General features: G+C 39.4%; 1 protein-coding gene across 3 annotated transcripts in view; it reads right to left on the bottom strand.

Annotated features, from left to right (window-relative positions):
• kif16ba (kinesin family member 16Ba) overlaps positions 1-10,938 on the bottom strand; it is a 163,964-nt gene extending 153,026 nt beyond the window's left edge. For all 3 annotated transcript variants that reach the window (XM_073051259.1, XM_073051260.1, XM_073051262.1), the window contains exon 1: positions 10,677-10,938. In XM_073051259.1, the coding sequence (XP_072907360.1) occupies positions 10,677-10,723 (47 nt within the window). In that variant the 5' untranslated portion in view covers positions 10,724-10,938. The remainder of the gene's footprint in view (positions 1-10,676) is intronic.
• Positions 10,939-27,420: the final 16,482 nt, after the last annotated feature.

Genomic DNA, 27,420 nt, shown 5'->3' with positions numbered 1-27,420 from the left:
GTCATTTCTAGACTACTTATAATACCTAATACAATGTAAATGCTCTGTAAATAGTCATTATACTGTATTGTTTAGGGAATAATGACAAGAAAAAAATAGTCTGTACATGCTCAAACGAGTGCTGGAGAGAGAAATTCTGGGTTTTCCCGATACACGGTTGGTTGAATCCGCGGATAAGGAGGCCCGACTGTATACAGTGGATTCTGGTTAATTGAAACGCATCAGAATGAGTATATTTTTCCCAATTAGCCGTGTTTCATGGAAATAGTTAAAAAGGTATAAAAAAGACAAACTACCATTCAACTGGGTAACAAATTATGTATTTAAATGAAATACAGAATAAATTAGACCACCAATAATACCACAATACTATAAAACTGTGTATTAGTTCCTAATATATATATATCGACAGAGGAATACATCCTGTCTTGTTTTTTTTGCCTTGTTCTTTTGACTGACTGTAAATAAAACAAATTCAGCGCAGACACTGAATTCAGATAATGGACTGCCTTTATACAATGTCTTTGATGACTGCATCTGCCAAATCTTCATTTTAAAATTTAAGATGGTTATCTTTACCTTCAAATTCTTTGAATCTCCTAACTTATTGAAGTAGTAGCTTCTTTTTCATTCCCTCCCAGTCGTTTCTGGCATCTCCAAACCTGAATGCTTGAAGCAGCAATGAGCAAAACAGTTTTGAATTGTCTTACTGCTTATTTCTCACCAACTATCAGTGACAAAAATCACTCCTTTCTGAACACAAATACCTGCAACTGACACTAATTAAAAACTGTTCACTTATCGCATAGTGTCAAACGACCACACAAGCACACACAACTGATGCTTGTTAAAAACTTTTCGGCAAGTCTCTGGCCCAATTAAGCACACAGCATCCCAAATAAACAAAGGGAATGCTGGCCATTTTCTCCAATTGTTCCTTGCTCTTTAAGAGTTGTCCCAAATAAATGTTTGTCCAATTAACCAGAATACCCGTAATTTAATATATGTACAGCACTGTACAAAAGTCTTAGGCACATATATATAGCTAGGGTGCCTAAGGCCTTTGCACAGTACTGTATTTGAAAAAGTGAGTCTGTAAATCTGGCAGGAGCAAAGGATGTTGGGAATGGCTTGGGTGAAGCACCATGGGAGGGTTGGGGGACGGGTGGCAGAGAAGGAATGCCAGGAACAGGGTGTGGCGCAGGTACAGGCATGCCGAGCCGAGACACCAGACAAGGTAAGTTAATTCCAAACAATTGGTTTAATGATCGTTACAAAATGTCACTCTGGTGCTTCGCGCTCCCCACTCGCTCCCTTTCCCCTTTACCCAACCATGATTCTCCTCTCCTTGCCCCTTCTGACTCTCAGTCCACAATAGAGACCCATATCAGAATCATATAATGTGGGGTTTTTTTAAAACGTGGCAGCAGTAGAGTGCAAAACATAAAATTACTACAGTACTCTGCAAAAGTCTTAGGCACTCTAACTATATATATTTGGCTAAGACTTTTGCACAGTCCTGTATACTTATTTATGAATAATTTGGATGAAAATCGGTGGAGTTGTGAATAGCAAGGCGAGATTTCAAAGGCTACAACAGTATATAAATCAGTTTGAAAGTTGGGCGTAGATTTGGTAAACAATGGTAAAGAGAGACAAATGTGAAGGGTTGCATTTTGGGAGGTCAAATGCAGTAAATGGCAGCACCCACAGGAGCACTGTTGTAGAGTGAAACCTGGGGATGCAAGGTCATAGCTCCCGGAGAGTGGGAACACAATTGGATAGGGTATTAAAGCAGGCATATGCATGCTTGCCATCACTGGTCAGGGCATTTAGTATAAAAACTGGGAAGTCATATTGCAGCTGTACAAAATTTCGGTTAGGCACATTTGGAGTATCATGTGGATTCCTAGTCACCAAGGATCAGGAAAAATGTGGATGCTTTGGAGGTGGTACAGAAAAAGATCACCAGAATGTTGCCTGGGCTAGAGAGAGCATGGACAACCCATAGAACATTACAGCACAGAAACAGGCCTTTTGGCCCTTCTTGGCTGTGCCAAACCATTTTTCTGCCTAGTCCCACTGACCTGCACCTGGGCCATATCCCTCCATACACCTCTCATCCATGTACCTGTCCAAGTTTTTCTTAAATGTTAACAGTGAGCCCGCATTTACCACTTCATCTGGCAGCTCATTCCACACTCCCACCACTCTGTGTAAAGAAGTCCCCCCCCTTTAAACTTTTCCCCCTTCACCCTTAACCCATGTCCTCTGTTTTGTTCTCCCCTAGCCTCAGTGGAAAAGGCCTGCTTGCATTCAGTCTATCTACACCCATCATAATTTTATATACCTCTATCAAGTCCCCCCTCATTTTTCTACGCTCCAGGGAATAAAGTCCTAACCTATTCAACCTTTCTATGTAACTCAGTTTCTCAAGTCCCGGCATCATCCTTGTAAACCTTCTCTGCACTCCTTCAACCTTATTAATATCCTTCCTGTAATTTGACCAAAACTGCACACAGCACTCCAAACTCAGCCTCACCAATGCCTTATACAACCTCACCATAACATTCCAACTCTTACACTCAATACTTTGATTTATAAAGGCCAATGTACTAAAAGCTCTCATTATGACCCTATCTACCTGTGGCGCCACTTTTAGGGAATTTTGTATCTGTATTCTCAGATCCCTCTGTTCTACTGAACTCCTCAGTGCCCTACAATTTATCTTGTATGTTCTACCTTGGTTTTTCCTTCCAAAGTGCAATTCCTCACACTTGTCTGTATTACACTCCATCTGCCATTTTTCAGCCCATTTTTCCAGATGGTCCAAACCCCTCTGCAAGCTTTGAAAACCTTCCTCACTGTCCACTACACCTCCAATCTTTGAATCATCAGCAAATTTGCTGATCCAATTTACCACGTTATCATCCAGGTCATTGATATAGATGACAAATAACAATGGACCCAGCATTGATCCCTGTGGCACACCACTAGTCACAGGTCCTCCACTCAGAGAAGCAATCCTCCACTACCACTCTCTGGCTTCTCCCATTGAGCCAATGTCTAACCCAATTTACTACCTCACCATGTATATCTAGTGACTGAATCTTCCTAACTAACCTCCCATGTGGGACCTTGTCAAAGGCCTTACTGAAGTCCAGGTAGACAACATCTACTGCCTTTCCTTCATCCACTTTCCTGGTAACCTCCTCAAAAAACTCTAATAGATTTGTTAAACATGACCTACCATGCACAAAGCCATGTTGATTCTCCCTAATAGGTCCCTGTCTATCTAAATACTTGTAGATCCTATCTCTTAGTACTCCTTCCAATAATTTACCTACTACCGACGTCAAACTTATCGGCCTATAATTTCCCGAATTGCTTTCAGAGCCTTTATTAAACAACAGAAAAACATGAGCTATCTTTCAATCCTCTGGCACCTCACCTGTAGATACTGACATTTTAAATATATCTGCCAGGGCCCATGCAATTTCAACACCAGTCTCCTTCAAGGTCCAAGGGAATACCCTGTCAGGTCCTGGGGATTTATCTACTCTGATTTGCCTCAAGATAGCAAGCACCTCCTCCTCTTTAATCTGTATAGGTTCCATGACCTCACTACTTGTTTGCCTTATTTCCATTGACTCCATGCCAGTTTCCTTAGTAAATACAGACGCTAAAAAAACCCATTCAAGATTTCTTCCTTTTCTTTTGGTTCCATACAGAGCCAACCACTCTGCTCTTCAAGAGGACCAATTTTATCCCTTACTATCTTACTAGTAAGGTATAAAATTTGAATTGTTTCCTCAGGAATCTCAGAGGGAGAAAACTTAAAGAACATTTGTGAGGCAAGGTTGTTTGTCTTCAATTTATACACACACTGTAAGTGCCTTTTGCTGTCAGTGAAGCTGGTCAAAGCAGATAAAATAGCAAAGTTTAAAAGACATTTAAACAGACATAAATACAGGCTGGGAATAGAGGGATACAAACCATGCGAAGGCAGAGTAGATTAGTTTGATTTGATATCCTGATTGCCACAGGTCAAAAGGCCTTTTCCACTGCTGTGCCTTCCTGGATATTTACGTTTCTACTGATTGCACCACTGTGCCACCCATAAAAATGTTACCGTGCAATCTTTCACCAAATCCCTTTTTCCTGGATAGAGAGCAAGGTTAGGAGCACTCTAAAATCTGATCTACACCAGACCAAACTGTTCCTATAGTCTAATTAATCCTGGTAACAAAAAGCTGGTCATGGCAAGCTGCAGCTGTTCTTTATCTGTTTCCTTTAGATCTTAAGTGCTCTAAGTTCTAAATACATGTCTCTCACAGTGAGAATAATACAAAGGAAATATTAGTTTGATTCACTCACAGGCTTAGAGGTCTGTTTGGGGTTATCAAATCTATCATTTCATTTTAGCTGTCATTGCAAATAATAAACAAGAACAGAGAAATAGAAGTAGCTGTCTCAAACCAGACACCAAAAATATTACAAACCAAAAATACCTCACAGCCAAGTTTAAATCTTACTTTAGATAATATGCAACATTTTATAAGGTTAGCCAAAGAAAGATTGGAAAGTTCACTTAAACTTAACTGTTTCACTTCAGTAACAATCAATAACTTCAAATCTCCTCCTGATCTAATATAAATATTTGTTTTGCATTCAATCACACTTTGGTTTCAAATATCACCTTCTGCAATCTCTCAAAATACAAAATGAATAAAAGAAATACTGTGAGCCTAAAACTATTATCTACTGTTCCAAACACAAATTTCCCTTCTGGCCACCACAATATCCTTTACCCCAGATAAAGTCAAAGACTGAATCACAATGCTCGCAAACTGTGTCCTATCTGACACATGCAGAATTTTTTGTCCCCCATTTGCACTTCAGCACAATTGTTTAACTTTGACTCAGCTGTGTTTAATTTACCTCAACAATTAAACATTAACACAATATTGCAGGGTCTTTCTCATTCTATTTTCAATAAACATGAAATCATCAGAACTGCTGATTGACTGGTCCTATCTTTCAGGAAGTCTGATTGACTTGTATCCAGTGCTTGCTGACATACACTGGCTCACAAGAACAACCCCTGGATTATACAATTGTTTCCAAGTCTTCCTCTAATCCATTCCAATGTCATGACCCTCAATGTTGTTTCAGGTGCTGCTTCTTGGATATTAGACTATATGACATAGGAGCAGAATTAGGCCATTCAGCTCATCAAGTCTGCTCCACCATTTCATCATGGCTGATTTATTATCCCTCTCAATCCTATACTCCTGCCTCCTCCCTGTAACCTTTGGTGGCCTTACTAATCGAATAACTAATAACCTCCACTTTAAATATATCCAATGACTTGGCCTCCACAGCCACCTGTGGCAATAAATTCCACAAATTCACTACCCTCTCATTAAAGAAATTATTCCTCCTTATCTCTGTCAAAATGGATGCCCTCTGTTCTGATAGTGGGCCCCTGGGACAAGGCTCCCTCACTGTGGAAAGCATCCTCTCCACATCCACCTTTCAATATTTGTTAGATTTTAATGAGATCATCCCAGGCCCCCCCCAATCATTCTTATCAAACTCCTGTGAGTAGAGGCCCAGAGTCATCAATGCTCCTCATACATTAACTCTTTCATTCTCATGAACCTCCTCTGGACCCTCTCCAATGCCAGCAAATCTTTTCTTAGATAAGTGTCCCAAAACTGCTCACTATACTCCAAGTGAGGTCTGACCAGTACCTTATAAAGCCTCAACATTACATCCTTGCTTTTATATTCTAGTCCCCTTGAAATTAATACTAACATTGCATTTGTCTTTCTTACCACCGACTCAACCTGCAAATTAGGGAATCCTGCACAAGAACTCCCAAGTCCCTCTTTACCTCTGAATTTTCTCCCCCTTTAAAATATAGTTAAAGCCTTCATTCAGTGCATGACCATAGACTTCCCTGCATTATATTTCATCTGCCAGTTCTTTGCTCATTCTAAATCCTTCTACAGACCCCCTGCTTTGTCAACGTTATTTGCCCCTCTACTTGTCTTTATATCATCTTCAAACTTGGCCACAAATCCATCAATTCCATATCAAAGTCATTGAGGCCGGAAAAATAATAACAGGGGACAAGGAGATGGCAGAGAACTATAATAGTATTTTGCATCAGTCTTCACTGTGGAAGACACTAGCAGTGTGCCAGATATTGAATGGTGCAAAGGAAGAGAAGTAAGTGCAGTTACTATTACAAGGGAGAAGGTGCTCAAAAAGCTGAATGACTCAGGGGCACATAAGTCACCTGGACCTGATGAATTGCATCCCTTAGTGGTTGGAAAGGAGTCAATTGTTAAGGATGAGGTTATGGAGTACTTGGTGACACAGGACAAGATTGGATAAAGTCAGCATGGTTTCCTAAAGGGAAAATCTTGCCTGGCAAACCTGCTGGAATTCTTCGAGGAGATTATATGTAGGATAGATGAAGCGCTGCAGTGGATGTTGTATATTTGGACTTTCAGATACAGATGACAAACAACAATGGACCCGGCACTGATCCCTACGGCACACCACTAGTCACAGGCCTCCAGTCAGAGATGTAGCCATCTACTACCACTCTCTGGCTTCTCCCACAAAGCCAATGTCTAATCCAATTTAGTACTTCATCTTGAATGCCGAGTTACTGACCCTTCTTGACCAAACTCCCATGCAGGACCTTATCAAATGCCTTGCTGAAGTCCATGTAGACAACATCCACTGCCTTGCCTTCATCCACTTTCCTGGTAACTTCTGCAAAAAACTCTAAGATTGGTTAGACATGACCTAACACAGACACAAATCTGGTTCATTACACAAGATCCAGTCCAGAATTGCTTCACCCTTGAGGTCTCAAGCACAAGCTGCTCTAAAAAGCCACCTCAAAGACATTCTAGAAATTCCATCTCTTGGGAACCAGCATCAACCTGATTTTCCCAGTCTATCTGCATATTAAATACCCCATGACTATTGTAAAATTGCCCTTTTGTCAGGCGTTCTCTATCTCCTGTTGTAATTTGTACCCCACATCGTGGCTTCTGTTAAGAACTCTGTATACAACTCCCATCAGGGTCTTTTTACCCTTGTAGTTTCTCAACTCTACCCACAAGGACTGTACATCTTCTAATCCTATGTCATCTCTAAGGATTTGATTTCATTTTTTTGTCAGCAGAAGCACCCCACCCACTCTGCCAGTGTGCCTGTTCTTACAATACAAGGTGTATTCTTAGATGTTGAGCTCCCAACTATGATCTTCTTTCAGCCTTGACTCAATGATGACATCATACCTGACGATCTCTAACTGCACAAGGTCATGTACCTTATTCTGTACACTGCATGCATTCGAATATAACTCCTGCAGTACTGTATTCACTCTTTTTGATCTTGCTCCTTTGTTACACTTCAACTCGTTCCACTAGTTGCAGTTTTTCCCTATCATCTGCCAGTATTTCTCACAGTCTCACTACACACGGCATCTACTTGCATACCAACTACCCCATCCTTAGCTGTATCACTCCAGTTCAAAATCCCCTCGAATCTGTTAAAACCTTCCCCAACAGCTCCAGCAAACCTGTCCGTAAGGATATTAGTCCTCCTCGGGTTCAGGTTCAACCCATCCTTTTTATACAGTCATATCTTCCCCAGAAGAGATCCCAATGATACAGAAACATGAAGCTCTGCCCAGTGCACCAGTTCCTCAGCCACGCATTCACCTGCAAATCATCTGGCACGAGGCACAGGCAGCAATCCAGAGATTGCTCGCCTGGATATTCTGATTTACAGCTTTCTACCGAACTCCCTATAATCTCTCTTCAGGGCCTCCTCCCTTGTCCTTTCAATGTTGTTGGTACCAATATGTACCACAGCTTCCAGCTGCTCACCCTCCCCCTTTAGAATGCTGTGGACCCAATCTGAGAAATTTTCCCTGACCCTGGCACCTGGAAGTCAACATGCCATCTGAATATCATGTCCATTGATTCTCTGGTCTGCTCCTCTAACTATGGAATCCTAAACCACTACTGCAATCTTCTTCTCACACCTCCCTTTCTTAGCCACAGAGCCAGACTCAGTGCCAGTGACCTGACCACTGTGGTTTTCCTCTGCTACGTTCTCTCTTCCTACCAGTATCCAAAGTGGTATGATTGGTGTAACTACATTCCTGCCAAGTCCTGTCGATCAAACCCTGGGTCGTCCAATTCTTGCTCCAATTCCTTAACACAGTCTGTAAGAAGATGCAGCTGGATGCACTTCTTGCAGTTGTGGTCATCAGGGACACTAAGGGTCTCTCTACCTTCCCACAAACCTCAAGAGAAGCATTCCACTATCCTGCCTGGCATCTCCACTGCTCGAACTGTGCAATAAGAAAAAAAGAATTTAACAAATAAAAAAAATTTTAAAAAAATAAATCGACCTACAGCCTTCACCTCTCCTGACTAAGGCCACTCTGAGCCATAACCTTTTACTGTTTCATCAATGATCCTGCCCACATCAAACAAGCTGGACAACTCCCACTTAATTTCTTTTTAAAACACTGCTTAAGACATAAAGGGGAGAATATATAGGCTGCAGATGCAAGAACATGCAGATTGGTCAATAATTAAGGAGCACAGATTTAAATCAATAGGTAGATGGCTTAAAGAAGAGACACATTAAGATCATTTCACTTAATGAGTCATTTGTGCCTGAAACTCACTGTCAGGTGTTCCCAACCCTTTTTATGGCACAGACCCCTACCATTAAGTGAAGGATCCATGGACCCCAGGTTACAAACCCCTGCACTACCCTCAAGGAGAGATGAAGGTACAAACCATCAACCTATTTATAAAACACACAAAAATACATAAAATGCAGGGCCACTCACCAAGAGTTGATAAGTAAGATTAGTTTAAAAGTTGATTTTCAACAGCACAGTCACAATGACCCAAATAGTCTCTTTTTGTGATGCAAATTTCTTATTGCAAAATGCACCTTCACCTTCTTTCTTTGACCAAGAGTTTGGTCAATTCTTCACATTCTTCACATGGCTGTGTCAAATTTTATTTCATTATACTCCTTTGATGACACTTTATTCATAACATATATATAGACCTTTGTCGTGCCTTTATAAGGCATTGGTCAGACCACATTTGGAGTATTGTGAGCAGTTTTGGACCCCTAATTTAAGAAATTATGTGCTCTCATTGTAGAGGGTCCAGAGAAGTTATACGTGGATTATCTCAGAAATTAAAGAGCTAATGTATGAAGAGCATTTGATGGCTCTGGGAGAGTAATCACTGAGTTTTATTAGAATAAGGATTATTTCATTGAAACTTCCCAAATAGTGAAAAGCCTAGATACAGTGAAGGTGGAAAGGATGTATCCATTAGTGGGAAAGTCTTGGTCCAGAGGGTACAGCCTCAGAATACAGTGGTGTCCCTTTAGAACATTTCTTCGGCTAGAGGGCAGTGAATTTGTGGAGTTAGTTGTCAAAGACAGCTATGGAGGCCAATCACTGGATATATTTAAAGTAGAGGTTGATATGTTTTTGATTAATAAGAGCATTAAAGGTTATAGGGAGAAAAAGGAGAACAGAGTTGAGAGGGATAATAAGTCAGTCTGATCGAAAGGCTAAAGCAGGCTCAATGGGCCAAATGGCCTAATTCTTCTCCTATGCATTACAATCCACAGGCAAACTACAGGCGGGAAAACACATGTCTTCTAGTCACATCTACATTGTTACAGAGTAAAGACAAACACGACCTATAAGGTGCTTGAATCTGGAGTTAAAAACAAAAATACTGTAGCATCTCAGCAGGCCAGGCAGCATCTGTGCATGGAAATAGACAGCCAACATTTCAGTCTGAAACCCTGAAGGGTCACAAACTAAAATGTTGGCTGTCCATTTCTCTCCACAGATGCTACCCGACCCACAGAGTGCCTCCAGCATCTTGTTTTTTCTCGACAAGTAACATTAATTTGATAATGAATGAACGCCAAGGTACAGTTGACAACTCTCCCGCTCTTTTTTGAAAGTGTTTTTAAACTATTTTATATCAATCTCAGAGTACATATCCTATCTATAGTATCGAGTCAGAGTCACGAGTCTTCAACGCTGGAAGGAAATTCCCATCCACTGATTCTTGAACTCCCACAACCTTAGTTACTATTACATGAAAGGCACTCAGCTGTAAACTATTGTCATTTTAAGGAACACGCAAAAAGTGCAGATGGGGACGTATGAGCAAAGATTTTAATATAACAAAGTCTGTTCGACAGAAAAGGTAGCAAAGAAAATAGTTAAAACAGGTGATCGATCTGAAATGCTAAATTCCTTTCCGTTTATGCCGACTGACTTACTATTTGCCACGTTTTCTAGATCAGATTTAAATCTGTTTTGCTTTCGCAAGGATATAACAGGACAGGTGATGAAAAGTTTGAAAAGGGTACATTCAAGGAATACTGTAATAACAGAAGTGTAATAAATTTAAGCGAAACATCTGTCAATAGCTCATTAACGTCCTGCCGGTTGGCAAATGTATCGGGTTGCGTCTTGTTTTTAATTACCACCCAAGTGTCTTAGATGTTAGGAAGTTTTGTTGTCCTGCCCTGTCTAACTGAGACCTCTGGCACGGGTCCAGAATATTCTGCGGGTCGTTTACCTCAGGTTCATTGGTCTCAGCCGCACCGCCACCTTCACCGAGGCCATGATTCATCACTTCCGCCTTTTATGGTACCTTCGCCGAAAGCTTGTTTGTTTACAACTGTCGGCTCGTGGTGCGATGAACGATCTCGCCTCCACCCGAGCTCTCCACGGGCATTTAAAACTTTCCTCACAACTCGGGCCGCTGTCACCATCACCGTGGTGTCATTGTCAACACCACCAATTGTATCAAAATCACAGTGGATCGCCTACCGAGCCCTCCGAGGCTCAAAACACTGCCGCACGTTCCCGCCCACTCTCCTTCTATTGGATCGTGCGGGGGTGTTTGACGGGAGAAGCGACCATTGAGATCCATTCTGCCGGGGGTGGGGGGGGCGCAGCATTTTTGTGTACCGCCCCCTCTTTCGCCAGAGAAGTCCGCTGCTGAATGTGGGCAGCGAATGTCAAGGCGGTTGGGGGTATTGGCACTGCTGTAGGTCTGTGGTTATAGTTTTAAAATTGCCTAGAAGGAGTTAGAGCCGTTAGATGACGTAAAGTACTCAGTTTCTAAAAGAACGCAAACTTTGTACCAAGTTTATAAAGAACTGTTGCAGATTATTTTTGCTAAGAGCCTGCCCCGAATACAAACACGAGAAAATACCGTATGCAGATCTTGGAAATCCAAGCAACACAGCAGATCAGGCATCATCTATGAAAAAAAGAGTAAACAACCGACGTGTTGGGCCAGAGAGGTTGCCTGACTTGCTGTGTTCTTCCAGCATTTTGTGTGTGCTGCCCCGCATTTAGCTTCACGAGTAATTCTTACCTTGTCTATTTCCCCTCCTGATGGCATATTCCATTATCTTAATAGTGTCCAAAAATGTAGGGATTTCAGCTTTGAATTTCCTTTTTTCAATGTTTGATAAAGCTAATCAGTTTTTCGCCGTCACGTTGCACAACTCGTATTTCCCTGCATGATACTCCATATGTCATTCACTTGCCCACAAATTTAATCTGATTGTGCTTTTTTTGCAAACGCTTTGTATCGTTTAAATACCGCATCGGAGCTGTACTTAGCCACGTAATTGTAGGTATAAAATGAGCAGAGCAGTACACAACCCTGAGATACACCTGTGCTGATGGTGAGTCTGGAGAAAATATTAGTATCAATCGATACTAACGAGCGTTTTCCAGTGAGGAAATCGAGGAACCAATTGCACAGGGAGACACTGAGACCTAAGTCTTGGAGTTTTGAGGGGATGATAGTGTTGAATGCTGTGCTGTAGTCAACGAGAAACATCCTGATGTGTGCACCTTCAGTGTCCAATTAGTGAGTGATGAGCCAATTAAATGGTATCTACTCTGCACTTGTGTCAGTAGGCAAATTGAAGTGGATGCAGGTGTCTCCTCAGACAGAAGTTGATAAACTTTCTGAACAAGCTCTTGAAGTACTTCATCACGGTGAATGTAAATGTTATTGGGCAATAGTCTTTGAGGCAGGTTACCACCATCTTCTTGGGCACTGATAAGTTTGAAGCTTGTGTGCGGTGATAGAAAATGAGTGAGAATGCAGCTCCCGAGGCCTCCCGCCCCATGATCCTTTCCCTTCTCCAGCTCTGTATCACTTCTGCCAATCACCTTCCAGCTCTTAGCTTCATCCCACCCCCTACGGTCTTCTCCTATCATTTTGCATTTCCCCCTCCCCCCTCTACTTTCAAATCTCTTACTATCTTTCCTTTCGGTTAGTCCTGACGAAGGGTCTCGGCCCGAAACGTCGACAGCGCTTCTCCCTATAGATGCTGCCTAGCCTGCTGTGTTCCACCAGCATTTTGTGCATGTTGTGAGAATGCAGCTCTTCTGCCTTTGAATATTCTGCAGAAGGGCCCATCTTTGTGACTGCATTGATTGTGCATTGTGGTTGATGCAGAAGATAATTTGCATATTGAGATAGCCATCAAACTTGTATTTAACACCAAAATAGCTTCAAATACCGAGGTAGCTCTGTACTAAGTTTTATTTCCTGCCCCCAAAGAAAACATTATTTCAGTATCACCATTTCGGCAATTGGATCCTCGACTTCCTAACCGGAAGACCACAATCTGTGCAGATTGGTGATAACATATCCTCCTCGCTGACAATCAACACAGGCGCACCTCAGGGGTGTGTGTTTAGCCCATTGCTCTATTCTATATACACATGACTGTGTGGCTAGTCATAGTTCAAATACCATCTATAAGTTTGCTGACGATAAAACCATTGTTGGTAGAATCTCAGGTGGTGACGAGAGGGTGTACAGGAGTGGGATATGTCAACTAGTGGAGTGGTGCCACAGCAACATGCTGGCACTCAATGTCAGTAAGACGAAAGAGTTGATTGTGGACTTCAGGAAGGGTAAGACGAAGGAAGACACACCAATTCTCATAGAGGGATCAGAAGCGGAAAGAGTGAGCAACTTCAAGTTCCTCGGTGTCACGATCTCTGAGGATTTAACCTGGTCCCAACATATCGATGCAGTTATAAAGAAGGCAAGATAGTGGCTATACTTCATTAGAATTTTGAAGAGATTTGGTATGTCAACGAATACACTCAAAATCTTCTCTAGTTGTACAGTGGAGATCATTCTGACAAGCTGCATCACTGTCTGGTATGGAGGGGCCACAGCACAGGACCGAAAGAAGCTGTAGAAGGTTGTAATTCTAGTCAGCTCCATCTTGGGTACTGGCCTACAAAGTACCCAGGACATCTTTAGGGAGTGGTGTCTCAGAAAGGCAGCGACTATTATTAAGGACCCCCAGCACCCAGGGCATGCCCGTTTCCCACTGTTACCATCAGGTGGGAGGTACAGAATCCTGAAGGCGCACACTCAGTGAATCAGGAACAGCTTCTTCCCCTCTGCTATCTGATTCCTAAATGGACATTTGAATCTTTGGACACTACCTCACTTTTTTTTAAATATACAGTATTTCTGTTTTTACATATTTTTTAATCTATTCGATATGCATAATTGATTTACTTATTTATAATTGTTATTATTAAATTTATTATCATTTTTCTCGCTAGATTATGTATTACATTGAACTGCTGCTGCTAAGTTAACAAATTTCATGTCACATGCCGGTGATAATAAACCCGATTCTGAAGTCTAGACAAGTGGAGAGTTTACTTGTTCTCACTGTGACCATGTGGTTTTCTGCTGGGTGCTTTGGTTCCCCTAAAATCTCACATTTACTGACAGTTCACTATTGTAAATTATCCCCTAGGGTAGGTGAGTTGCAGAAGAACTAAAGTGGAGATGATGAGCGTGTTGTACATTTAAAGAAGAATGGGACCATTAGGCTTCATTGAGAAAATGTTGAACTTGACCTTGTGCAGTGATTTTGTTACACCCTCTCTTTGTATTTCCAGAGTTTCATGTCCTGCAGTGTTTGATAAAGGGTAATTTCTTCAACTCCCTGGTCCAATTTCTTCCCTACTATTACTGATGGGAAAGGTGCTGTAAAGGTTTGTGTGCATTTCAAACAGATGTCCTTTTTTGCGTGATGGCAATAATGTGAACTGCTTTCAAAACCAAATCAGGAATTGGCATCTTCTGAAAATAGTAAACAGCTGCCTTGTTAAAAATACTATCTCAGCTGTGTAAAAGCTGGTTATATCTTTTGGTGTCAACAGATGAATTGATGTTCTGTTGGTTTGCGAAATCAATGAGTAACTTCTCCTTTTCTAAGTGGTTTGAAGGGCTTCTGCAAATAAATTATAGGAGAATATCTGGCTTTTGAATGTTTTGGGAGAGTTCTTGAAACACCTTATAAGAGGTGGAATTATTGCTTTGAGATGTTTCTGTTCGAGCTGTAAAATTGTGCTTAATGCATAAAATTTGTTCACAAATAGTAAAAATAATCTGTTTAAATCACAGAATTTTGACTATAATATTTGCAGCCATGGTTCTTGTGCTATGATGCTGTATATGAGCTGAGAGCAGAAGGCTATTCCAGCATATATCTGCTGCATTTTCATGTGACAGCAACAGAATTTAATTCTGTTGCGTAGTTTAGTAACATTGTAAATATATTTTTGATTCAATGTTTTTTGTTTAAATAATTTAAATAATTCATTTTGGGTTATATGTAAAATTATGTGAATGGTATACGTTGTCACTCACTGGAAGTAAAAACAAAACTAGAGTACACATGTTATTTTCAGCTCTGTGTTTTTCTTTCAATTAGTTTTATGTTTTGGACTTACAAACATAACTGGCAATGAGGAAGTTTTAAAAGAAACTGACATGACTACCTACTCTTTGAGGTGCAGCAAGGCATTCGAGTTTTTAATAAAGTGCAGCGAGACGTTAAGTTTTCAAAAAAAAAAGCAAAGCACGTGCTTTTTCAGGAAGGGACAGAAATGGTCAAGTTAAGAAAAAAAGGCAGAAAACGGATGAGATTCACAAGTTCATAAATGTTGTGTATCAAGTGATAATCATAAATAATTATTTTTTAAAAAACAGAAAAGGGTGGTTATGTAGAAAAGTAGACTTGTTCCATTGCAGAAAAGGTAACAGGTTATTGTATATTGAGCGAATTGAGCAGTATTTTTAAGCAAATGAAATATCCAGTAAAAAGCGAGTGCCAGTTTTACTGAGTACATTAGGTGGAAAATCATGCTGTTTCCTTAGAAGTTTGACAGCTCCAACCAGACCAGCTGAAATGAGCTTTGCTGATATCGTGTAGGTAATGTGAGAACATTCAGAATCAGAACCATTTTTGATTGCAGAAGGATTTAGGTTTCAGAAGCAGAATCAAAAGGAAAGGGAGTCCATTTCAGCATATGTGGTTGAATTGAAGAGATTGTCTGAGCATTGTCACTTAAGTGATGGGTTTAATGATATGCTGAGAGATCATTTAGTTTGTGGAATCTTACAAGAAAGCATTCAAAAATGGCTCCTAACTGAAGCACAATTCACATTTAAAAGAGCAGTTGAAATCACTATCAACAGCAGACAGACAATTGAGTTGCAGTCAGGAATGAAATTGAGCATGAACATAATTGCAATGTCTAAACAGAAACCTGCCTGATCGAACAAATTGTGTTACTGCTGGGGCAGGGCCTTGCATACACCAGACCAATGCAGATTTAAAGGGAAAACTTGCAGAAAATGCAAAAAAAGAAAATACAAAGTGGACTTTGGGCAGCCAAAAATAAATGCACTGGACAGGGAAGAGAAGATTAAAAAGTCAAGTTACTGTTTCAAGATGTGCATTGATCTGCATGCTGTTGATAAAAAATCTGAAAAAGATGAGAGTGACACAGGACTGGATAGCCTTAAGATTTAAAATGTGAAAACTAACATTAGATGAACGATAAGGCTTATACCAGAAGTGAATGGTAAATTAATTAAAATGGAATTGGACACTGGCTCAGCTGTTTAATTTATTTCACAAAATGAGTTTGAACAGCATTTCATTGGTATTGAACTGAAGCCTGCAGATATCCAACTAAGACCTTATACTGGAGAAAAGATAACTCCTGTGGGAATGACATTCATAGCAGTGAAACACAATAACCGATTTGTCACATTGGGTTTGTATGTGGTAAACACAGGAGGGCCAACATTGTGGGGTCACGATTGACTGAGACATCTATAACTTGATTGGCGATCCATCCACCATTTGCATGCCACATCCCTTGCAACAGAGTCAACTGGTATTGGAATACTCAAACATATCAAGAGTGCTAAATGAAAATGCCACACCCAAGTTTTACAAAGCCTTTCCAGTTTCTTATACCATCTGTGATAAAGTAGACAGTGAGCTAGATTGCATGGTGACTTGAAGGAATTCTTTCCAAATTTAAGTGGAGCCCATGGACAACACCTGTGCATCCATCCAGAAGCCAAGTAGAATGGGTCTGTTAGGATCTCTGGTGATTTTAAGGTCACCATCAATCCAGTACTGAAAGTTGATCAATACCCTCTGCCCAGATTGGAGGATATTTTTGCCAACTTTTCGGGGGAAAAACTTCTGCGAAGTTGATTTAGATAAGGCCTACCTACAGATGGAGACGGAAGGAGAGTCCAAAGTGATTTTCACCATAAACACTCTCAAAGGGCTTTATCGCTATAATAGACTTATTTTGGGGGTATAATCTGCATCTGCACTCTGGCACAAAGCTTAGGATCAGGTGCTGCAAGGCTGCTCAGGCACTCATTGATATCTGGTAATCATCTGGTATTATATTGATAATCAGACACTATACTCACACATTATCATCCAGTGAAGTGCCTGTGACACCTGGCCTTATGGTTTAGGTGCAGTTATGTCACATGTTATAAGTGAAGGAAGTGAGCGCCACATAGCCGTTGCACAGATTGACAGAGAAGCAAACATGAGGAAATCTGCAGATGCTGGAAATTCAAACAACAACACACATAAAGTGCTGGTAGAACACAGCAGGCTAGGTAGCATCTATAGGGAGAAGCGATGTCGACGTTTCGGGCCGAGACCCTGACGAAACGTCGACATCGCAGGGGGCCCCATAACCTGAGATTGTTTCACAGCCACAATTCTCATCTGCCAAGTAGAGTGACCGCCCTGGTCAGGAAAGATATTATTCCATTAGAACAAGAAATCCTCACAGCAATTATATCTTCAGGCCTGGATGAGACAATTTAAAATTTACTATACTGTGGACGTTTATAGAGTAGTTGTATTTTATAGTATAATATATACATATTTTAAAATTTATTTATTTTTATATATGTACATAAGTTGAGATGCTAAGCAGCCTGTGTGGTAAACTGTCTCCTACATCTGGCAATGGCTATTTCCTCCTCAGTAATTAGTAAGTCATAAATTTGCTTTACAGGAACGCAATTAAAATTTTCTTAGAAATCCTAATTGGAAGAAATCTTCCATAAGTTGATAGGAAGTTTCATAAGTGCCTAATTTCAATTAGATAAGATATTCTGAATTTTAATGAATATTTACAACTCAATATTTGGGTATTTCAAAAAGCAATTCATTATTTCACCTTCAAAAGTTTTAACTGTAAAATTCTTTGAATTTACTGAATCTAAACAAGACACTTTCATTTTACTAAAACATGAGTTTTGTTTTCAACTTTATTCTGTTCAGATTCCGAAAAATAATTTGAGAATGCAAGGTGAGTTCAGACATTTTCAGTAAAACATTTTCAGTTCCATATGAGGCCAAAGTTGCTCATGGGTATAAAGTACTAAAGGTGGAGCATACTGTTTGTTTCAGGACAGATAATGCAAATTGAATGATGATATGAAGAAAATGCATTCCAGTTTCTATTTCAGGTCTATTCCAATCACTAAAGAAAAACTGAAGTATTAGTAGCACAATTCTCGTGTCAATATCTGGTTACAAATTGAAACTGAAGAGTTTTAATTAATTAATTAATGGAAAAGAACATAGTAATAATAAAGTCATTTTGTTGCTGTTGTGGAGGAAATACTCTAAACAACGGATAAAATACTCATCCTACAACTTAAAGGTATGTATCATATAACAAAGAATGTATTTTAGATAGTACAGCTTTTAATTCATCTGTTCTTGACTGTACATGTTTGACTGTACTTTGCCAAAACTGAAGCACAAACACTTCACATTAGCATCTTTAAACATATCGTTTAAGTCAAGATAACTTGAAGAAACCAAAGAACCAGGTTCAATTTAATTGAGACTACCAAAAGAAATGGGAGAGCAGGGGTGTCATTTTAATTGTTAATTTCAACAACTGACTCGTTGTAAATGAATGTGTCCCTAGAACATTGTGATCCTTTTTAAAATATGTCCTTTATAAAAGTTACAAGAAATTTCGCCATTATCAATCACAGCCCAACATGCTTAAGAGTTGTTGAAAAATACTTAATAAACAGCTCTTTCACATCCAGATTCTATTTGAAATGCTTCAGGAAATTCTGATTTATGTTACATCTATTAATACAACTGATATTACATGTGTTGTCGGGGAAAAGGTACTGAGAGCTAATAAATAGTGATGTGGATTGTGCTAATGTGGTAACAAGCAAACACAGACAGAAGTTGAAATACAGAACCATAGCAGTGTCAGTAACCAAGTTTCAGGAACTTCACTAGCTATGTTTTAGCATGCACTCATAGTTGTAATAGAAAATTGGATGTACTGTTTGACCTGTGGATAAACATTTTTCTTCTGTAATCAGGACCTAGTCTGTTACTTATGTCGTCCTGTAGCCACCATTCTGTTATCAAAATGTAGTTTTTCTGGTAATCTTGTCAACTGAGAATGTAAAAGATGTACCTAATCCATGCTCAGGTAGATCAGCTTTAGCTGGTCTTCTGGTGTGCACCATGTTTTAATAAATTACACGTTATTTTGAACACTAATTCTGTGTGATCTTTCGGTTTGTTCCTACAAAATCTATGAGTGTCAGGAAGGGTAATATGGTAAGGTAATTCTAAATTGGCTGCAGGGCTGGAAACAAAGATTGTTTGTAACTGGGGTGATATTACAATTAAGTGCAGCCACTAATGACTTGCCCAAAAGTTTGTGTGGTAGCCCTAATTATTGTGTTCATCAAAATCTGGAGCTGTATATGGACTATAAGATAATTACATCTGTAGATGGTGTCAAATTATGTGACAGAACAGTACCTTGGAAGAGGAAATGGTCTGGAAATCAGTTTTGATAGAGTAAGGAAGATAGTCCTCTATTGTCAAATTGTTTCACTCCAATGCCAGCTCGGCACTGTTTAAAAGTAACCTGATCACTTTGTCTGCAGTGCCTTATCTCATGAATGTGAAAAATACAAATAAACATCGAATACTTGTGAGCACAGTGTCAGTTCAGGGCATCGCACTTCGGAAAGGATATGAAGCTTTTGGAAAGGGTGAAAAAGAGACTTAGTAAATTTGGATCATGTGGATAGGCTGGAGAATCTGGACCTGTTTTCCTTAAAACAAGGAGGGCAAAGAGAGGGTTTGTTAGAAGTACTTAAAATCATAGATGGTTTAAGTGGAATAAAGAACATTTTTTTCCACTAGTTGAAGCAACAGTGACCATAAGGCACATTTTTAAGGTGCTCATGAAAGAACTTTATGTAACTAGTGTTTAAGATTTATAATATATTCCACTCCTTGGTGATTCAACAGTGACCTACAAAAAGGGAATTGGATAATGTCTGAAGAAAATTAAATTGTTGCAATATATGTAAAGTATTCATTATTCTTCACTAAAGCTAATGTAAGTTTGATGGGCTAAATGGCCTTTATTATTCTATAATTCACTCTGCCTTGGATTTGTGCCAATATGAAGTCTCCACAATTTCTCAACCTATTAAATCAAACTTAATGGTAGAGCAAAATGGGTAGAAAACCTGGTTTTGTTTTTGCTTTTCTAAAACATCATGCAGTTTCTTTTGTGTAAATAAGGCAGAATAACCACTTTACATAATGAATAATTGAATTTAGGTTCAATCCATTTTTGTGATTATTGCCTTATTACCGTATAATCAGTGTAAATCTCAACTCCATCACCTAATAGACCAAGAACAGTACAGCACAAATTTTCATCCCATGAAGTTTTGCCAAACTTTATAAACCTACTTCATGAACAATCGGAACCTTCCCTGCCTCATAGCCTATAATCCTCCAGTTTTCCGAGATCCACGTAGCTATCAAGAGTCTTTTAAATGTGCCTATTGTATCAGCCTCCATCATCATCCTTGGTAGTGCATTCCAGACACTCACCACTTTCTGTGTAATAAAATTACTTCTAACATCTCCCTTAAACTTTCCTCCACTCATGTTATATGGATGTTTTCTGACATTGGCATCCTGGAAAAGATAGGTCTCCACGCATCTGAATCGGAACTTCCTGTGGCAGACTGGTCCCTGAAACTGGCTGTGGATGATCAGTGATAGCGGGCTAAATTAAACTACATATTAAAGTTGTTAAACAGCTTGTATATAAAAAGATAATAGATATCTGAAATGAAAATGGAGAGCACTAGAAATACACAGAATGTTGGATAGCATCTGGGAAAAGTGAAGTAGGGTTGGCATTGTTTGGATCTGAAATTTGAATGTTGTCCTCTCTCCACAGATGGTGTCTGACCTTTTCATTATTTCTGGCATTCTTTGTTTTTATGTCTCGGACATTCACAGACATTCAAAACTATTAAAAAATTAAGCATACCCTGAAGTTCAAACATTAAAAATTATTCAATGGACTTTTAAATTTTTTGACTTCATGAAAGGAATCAAGCTAAGGTTGGTAGTTTTGAATTGTTTGTTAATTTAGTAAGTGTATTTAATTCTTAAAATAACAAACAACTCAAAAAATATAACCATCAGCTTGCTCCCTTTCTACTGGGATGAATGAAGTCATTGAAAGTCAGTGCTGTTCTGACCTGCTGCATGTTTACCAGGCAGAATTTCCATTCAACTTCTACAAAACAAGAAACTTTGTGCACAGCTATTTGACTCCAGGAAGTCTAACATTGGACCATAGTCTGCAAGCCATTGTTGAGAATATTTAAGAAGTTTGAGATTTCTATATTTGGAAATGCTACAGTTACTTACAGCTGCCAGAATCTCTCAGGAAAATCCAGGCATTTTTTTTTCAATTTTGAATCAGAAGTGGAAGAATTTTGGAATAATTCCGAAGGATGTTTGTGACTTAAAAGGTACAATTTAAACTTCTATGATTTAATAGCATCCAGGAATCTAAATGTCTAGAACAAAAGAACCTCTCTTTGTATCAGAAATTACATACAAATACAGTATAATTTAAAGCTGACAAACAATAAATAGAAATTATTGTTTAAAAGGGTATCTTGCATGTTTACTACATTCACACTTGGCAGCTTTGAGAAATACATATTACACAGTATAACAGAGACTTAATTATTTGGAATGCAAATGTGGAAAGAAATTCTGCCAGAATGTGTTTTGAGTGATGAAATGTAGCATTGAGAGTTACAGTTTTCTTTTGCAGTGAGCACAGTAGCACAATTTTGTTAGATTCAGCCACTGGAATGCATAAGCAAATATTTACCATAAAGATGTACAGAAATTTAATGACATACATTTATATGAGCTACAAGATAAAACAATTAAAATACAAAGATTACTCCTGCATTTCCTTGTTTGAGTAATATCATAATCCATTTTCTTAAGCTCACCTTTTAGCTGCTAGGACTTGAACTACTTTTCATAGGCCATTTTCTTGGGCAATAAGTAGACAAGTAACCTTTTGGGGATTATTTAAATGTTCTAATTTATATGTAGTTTCTTTATTTTAATCATGTGTATTTTAGTTTCCATTCTGATGGGGTAGTCACCTGTTATGTTTTGTAACTTCAAAACATAAAACTAATTGTAGGGAAAACCTGGGAGTCCAGGTATACATGGTAATGCGATGACATATGCAATTAACTCAACATATATACACTAAAATATTATTACATAGAAACATTGAAGACCTACAGCACAATACAGGCCCTTCGACCCACGAAGTTGTGCCGAACATGTCCCTACCTTAGAAATTACTAGGGTTTCCCATAGCCCTCTTCTTTTCTAAGTTGGGAAGTAAGTTATTCAAACAAGAGGAGATGAAACTCCCTCCTTCAAAAGCCCTTAAATGCTTTAGTCTGGGATTTCTAGACAAAGATGTACATGTTGTGGAACTAAAGCGAACGTAAGAAATTGAAGAGACATCAGGTAAGATCTGACCCAATGGCTCTGGTTCCAAACAGCTGAATGCAGCTCTGTTCAATTGAACTCAGATCACCAGGCTGTACTACTCCCTGAGTGTATTATTGAAATATTAAATACACATTTAGTAATTCAAGAGGCCAAAAACAAGGCAAAATTTTATTGTCCAAATTTCAAATGAAATGAGAAAGCAATTTAAGAGTCAATCACACACGTTCATATGGAGTCATATGTAGATTAGATGTAGTAAGGTTAACCAATTCCATTCCCTGAAGGACAACAACAAACAAGAAGTGTTTTAACAATTATTTATTTATATACCTTTCATAAGCTGGGCATTGCTAGCAAGATCAGTATGTTTCGAAGATGGATTATTCCATACAATTTTTATTTTAACATCTTTAAGGATTGATTCCAGCACCACTCCCCTTCTATTTTGCCTACAGATCTCTTTTCGCCTGTTAGATCTTCCCCTTAGCAACTTCTCCACTAATCTTCTACCAGTTTACACCTCATCATTTTACATCAATCTTCTCTTTAAGCACATGATTTTCACACATCAGTGCAGTAGCCCAACTTCTTTCAAAGCAACAAGACTGAAAATTACTGAACGTGGGGATCTGAGACTCCTTCTGAGTGACATTCAGCCTGATGTTGAGAAGCTGATATCACTGCACCAAGCCCAACCATCTCATTGAAAGGAGAAAAAGCAATGAAGCAGTGAACAGCTGGACAACTAACATACACTCTGAAATTGTTAATGAAAATTGTTTTTACTGTAATTAAATAAAGAAATAATCTTATATGTAGCTTAAAAATGTTTGAATAATTTTTGTCACTGCTTTGAACTTGCAGTTTCTTTTCATCGTGCATCGTAAATCAAAATTCTTTATCGTTTTTATGTAATGGCCAGGAGGGGGGGGGCACTGGGGATATGTTTTGGGAGCCAAGGGGGCAGTAACTCAAAAAAGTTTGGGAACCATTGCATCAGACCCTTCAATTTACTGAAAACATGTTACAGTTTTGAGGTTCTAGTAAAAAAAAAAGGAAGGGTGGAACATATATTATTATTCAGCACCACACAGAAGTGAAGAGGAAGCATGGTTTTGGAAAATAGCCTAAGACAATATACTGTGGCACCTATAAATTGGAAATAAAAATAGAAAATGGGGAATATCCAGCTGGTTGAAAGAGAATAACAGATTTACTATTTCAGATCAGTGGATTTTCATAGTAAGTATATGCATTACTATGAAATGAATTGTTGATGAAAAGCTATTTTAAGCATAATTAAATTATTTTTATGCAGAAATTGGTTGTTAGTGGGAGAAACAGGATTTCAAATCAATTATATTAAAATAATTGATTGTTGACTAATAAGCATTGTCTAGAAATATGGATTTAGGACAAAGAACACATTTAAAAATAAACAATTATCCTGTTTTCTTATGCACAACCTTGCCAATTGTATAGACAAAACTAGCCAAAACTCAGTTTATCTTGAAGTGTTGTTACCTGCTCCCCAGAACACAAAAAGAGGGCATTCAGTCTATGCCGGCTTCCAGCAGAGTAACCCATTTTGTTCCTCTCGTTAGCTGAGTCTTGAGTACCAGGCTTTTAAACTGGCTAACAGCTCTTAAACATTTCACTTAACCATATTTTGAGGATGAAATTTCAGTGCTGTTGACATTTGTGAAAGAGTGTATTAAATAGCTTGGAACAATGAATACAAATATTACAATGAGTACAACAAAGTTTGTTTTTGGTAAATCATATTTTGTTATCAAATGTCATTAAATCCTCCTTTGATTATTTTTGTCACTTTTCTACACTATGGAATAAATTACTGTAGCAAATTATTTTACCAGCCCATTATTTTGTGGGATATTGGGGTAAAACGGATCAGCTACTAAAAATCCATGCACTCACGGTGATAACACACAAATGTTTAACAGTAAGCATTCAAGATTAGAATGGAAATCAGTGCCTGGAACTGTGCAGTAGCAGGGTAAACATGCTAAATAAAATATTGGTGGCATTTTTCACCTTTTCTGCATTAGATGCAGTTTGCCATTGTAGAATATGACCAATTTGCACCTCATGAATGGACAATTTACAAGTGTCAGGTGGCCAAGTTAAAATTCAGAGAGCTCTGCAGATTTGAATAGTTTATCTGATTGAAAACATTCTAATAGTTGCCTGAAGGTGGTAACAAAACACATGGAGTTGTATATTTGTAGAATGTTAATACAGTATTTCAACACCCAAAGTTATTTTGGTCTCAACAGCATTTTGTGTGTGTTGTTTGAGTTTCCAGCATCTGCAGATTTCCTCGTGTTTGGTCTCAACAGTGGGTCTTTTACATCTTGATCATTATTTAGTGTTTTGACTGCATCACATATTAGAGAAATGCTTATTTATTACTTACACATCTTCATGAGTTAGGGGCATCATATTTCATAGTTAGGTAACACTCCCTATTGGAAATAAATGTTTTCTCATGTAAACGTTCAATCTTTGCTTCTAAGTTATGTAATACTGCAGATGCCTGTTTTATACTCTGTTTAGGAAATTAATTGATTGCATTTAACCAAAAAGGAAAATTAAATAAAAGATTGTTCCATGCTGAAATGAACCTTGTGACATGTATTCCCATTGCAAGTCCCTTGCACCACGTGATCGGTAAAAAAATTCTGCGGGGACTTTTTCCTCTGCAGGCATGATTGCTCACTGCATATTCTGCTGATGTCTATGTCTCAGCTAATCCTAATTCTTCTGTGCTATAACATTAAATCAAAGTTACCTTTTTCTTTGAGTGATCCTCTTCCAACATGATCCAAAACAATGTGGAAACAATTACTGTTGCATTTTTGCCTCAGAAAAAGTCAGTTTTAATTGCATAGCACTGGAATGAACAGTAAGCAGTTAGTGATCAAATTTCCAAGTTTTTCTTTAAATTTCAATGATTCCATATGCTTTCTGAACAGCTTTTCTAAATTATCCTACCATCTTTGAGGATTCACATGTAAACTTTCTTCCTCGTCCCCTAGGTCTCAATCTTCTTGGAAGTCACCTTTACAATTCTTTTATTCGACTTGTTAAAAGAATTTTAGTATTAATCTCAAACACGTAGCGCATAGGAATGCCTGTTATTCTCCCACTCCAACATCCAATAATCAAACCCACTAGTTGCTAACATATTTGTCTGTGCTTGTTCCTTTGTAGCACTAACTACTTACAGTCCCTTAATCTTTTCCAATAGTACTTTGTTTTGTATTGCCTTTATATTGTATTTATATTGCTTTTACTCTACATGTGTACATGTATGTGTATTTGAAGGGTTGGAGCTCCAGGTGCCACTGCATCACTCTGGCATTACGATTATTCATCATCTGAATCCATGTCAGTGCTCTGTGTAAAGATCAAATTCCCTGCCAAGGACATAGTACTGGAGCATGTCAAGGCCCACTTAATGACCAGACACTCCTTTTCAAAGGTGGAATACTTGGTTTTCCTTGAGAGGAGGCCCAGGAAAATGACAGGTTGCTCTTCTCCAAGTTTTCCTTGGGCCAGTACTGCTCCAACGACTACTCCTGAGGCATTCACTTGGATAAGGAACATTTTGTTAAAGTCTGGGCTCTGAAGAACAGGTGAAGAACCCCTTTGAGTTCAGCTCTTTCTCCTCAAATTCTGCTTGTTTCCTACTACAATACTTAAAACCATTACAGTCATTTTCTTCATCATCACATTCTCACTCTCTTGGTACATACCACATACCTGACAATTTGGGCTTCCTGAGAGGACACACAGAGGACTTATGACCTGGCTGCTGACAATGGTAACAAATAAAAGTCTTAGAAGGAACTACCAAGATTCTTTGCCCTAATTTCTCCCACTCCCCAATTTTGCTAAGTTATCCTGACGGTTAAAATAGTCCCTTGGAGGGTTAACATCTCCATTGCTTCAGGGAGAACGCGTTGGACCTTGTTTACACAAACATCAAACATCCCCGATGTGTACTGGGCAGAGCCCTGCCCCCACCTCGGTTACTCTGACCACATCTCTGTTATGCTAATCCCAGCATACAGACCGCTCGTTAGGCGCTCCAGACCAGTTCAGAAGCAGATGAAAACCTGCCTGCAGGAGCCATCTCTGCTCTTCAAGACTGCTTTGAGCACGCTGACTGACACATGTTCAGGGAGGCTGCAACCGATGGCGACTCCACCAAATTAGAGGAGTACATGGCATCAGTGACTAGTTACATCAGCAAGTGCATCGACGATGTCACTGTGTCCAAGACCATCACTACACGTGCTAACCAGAAGCCATGGATGACCACGGAGGTGCATACACTGTCGAGGACCCATGACTCTGCCTTCAGGGCAGGCGACAAGGCAGCCCTAACAAAAGCGAGGGCCAAACTGTCCCAGGCCATCAGAGAGGCAAAGCGTGCACACACCCAGCGAATCCACAGCCACGTCCAGGACAGCGGCGACACGCGGCGCATGTGGAAGGGCATCCAGGACATCACCAATTACAGGACAACATCACCTGACTGTGCGGGTGATGCCTCCCTCCTAGATGTGCTGAACGACTTCTATTCTCATTTTGAGGTGGAAAATAACATGGCGGTGAAGAAGTCCACCCCACCTCCAAATGACCAGGTGCTGTGTCTCACCATGGCCGATGTGAGAACCCTGTGCAGGGTCAACCCACAGAAGGCTGTGGGACCAGACAATATTCCTGGTAGAGTGCTTAGAGGATGTGCAGAACAGTTCCAGATGTTCTGACTGACAACTTCAACATCTCCCTGAGCAGCACCATTGTTCCAACGTGCTTCAAGGCCGCCACCATCATCCCCGTGCTGAAGAAGTCTTCAGTGAACTGCTTCAATGACTACCGTCCCGTTGCTCTCACATCCATCATCATGAAGTGTTTCGAGAGGCTCGTCATGAGGCACATCAAGACCCTGCTGCCCCCCTCACTGGACCCCCTGCAGTTCGTGCACCGTCCCAACCGTTCAACAGATGACACCATTGCCATCAC

Source organism: Hemitrygon akajei, chromosome 7 (genome assembly GCF_048418815.1).
Source record: "Hemitrygon akajei chromosome 7, sHemAka1.3, whole genome shotgun sequence".
Lineage (NCBI taxonomy): Eukaryota > Metazoa > Chordata > Chondrichthyes > Myliobatiformes > Dasyatidae > Hemitrygon > Hemitrygon akajei.
This window is presented reverse-complemented; position numbering and strand designations above follow the sequence as displayed.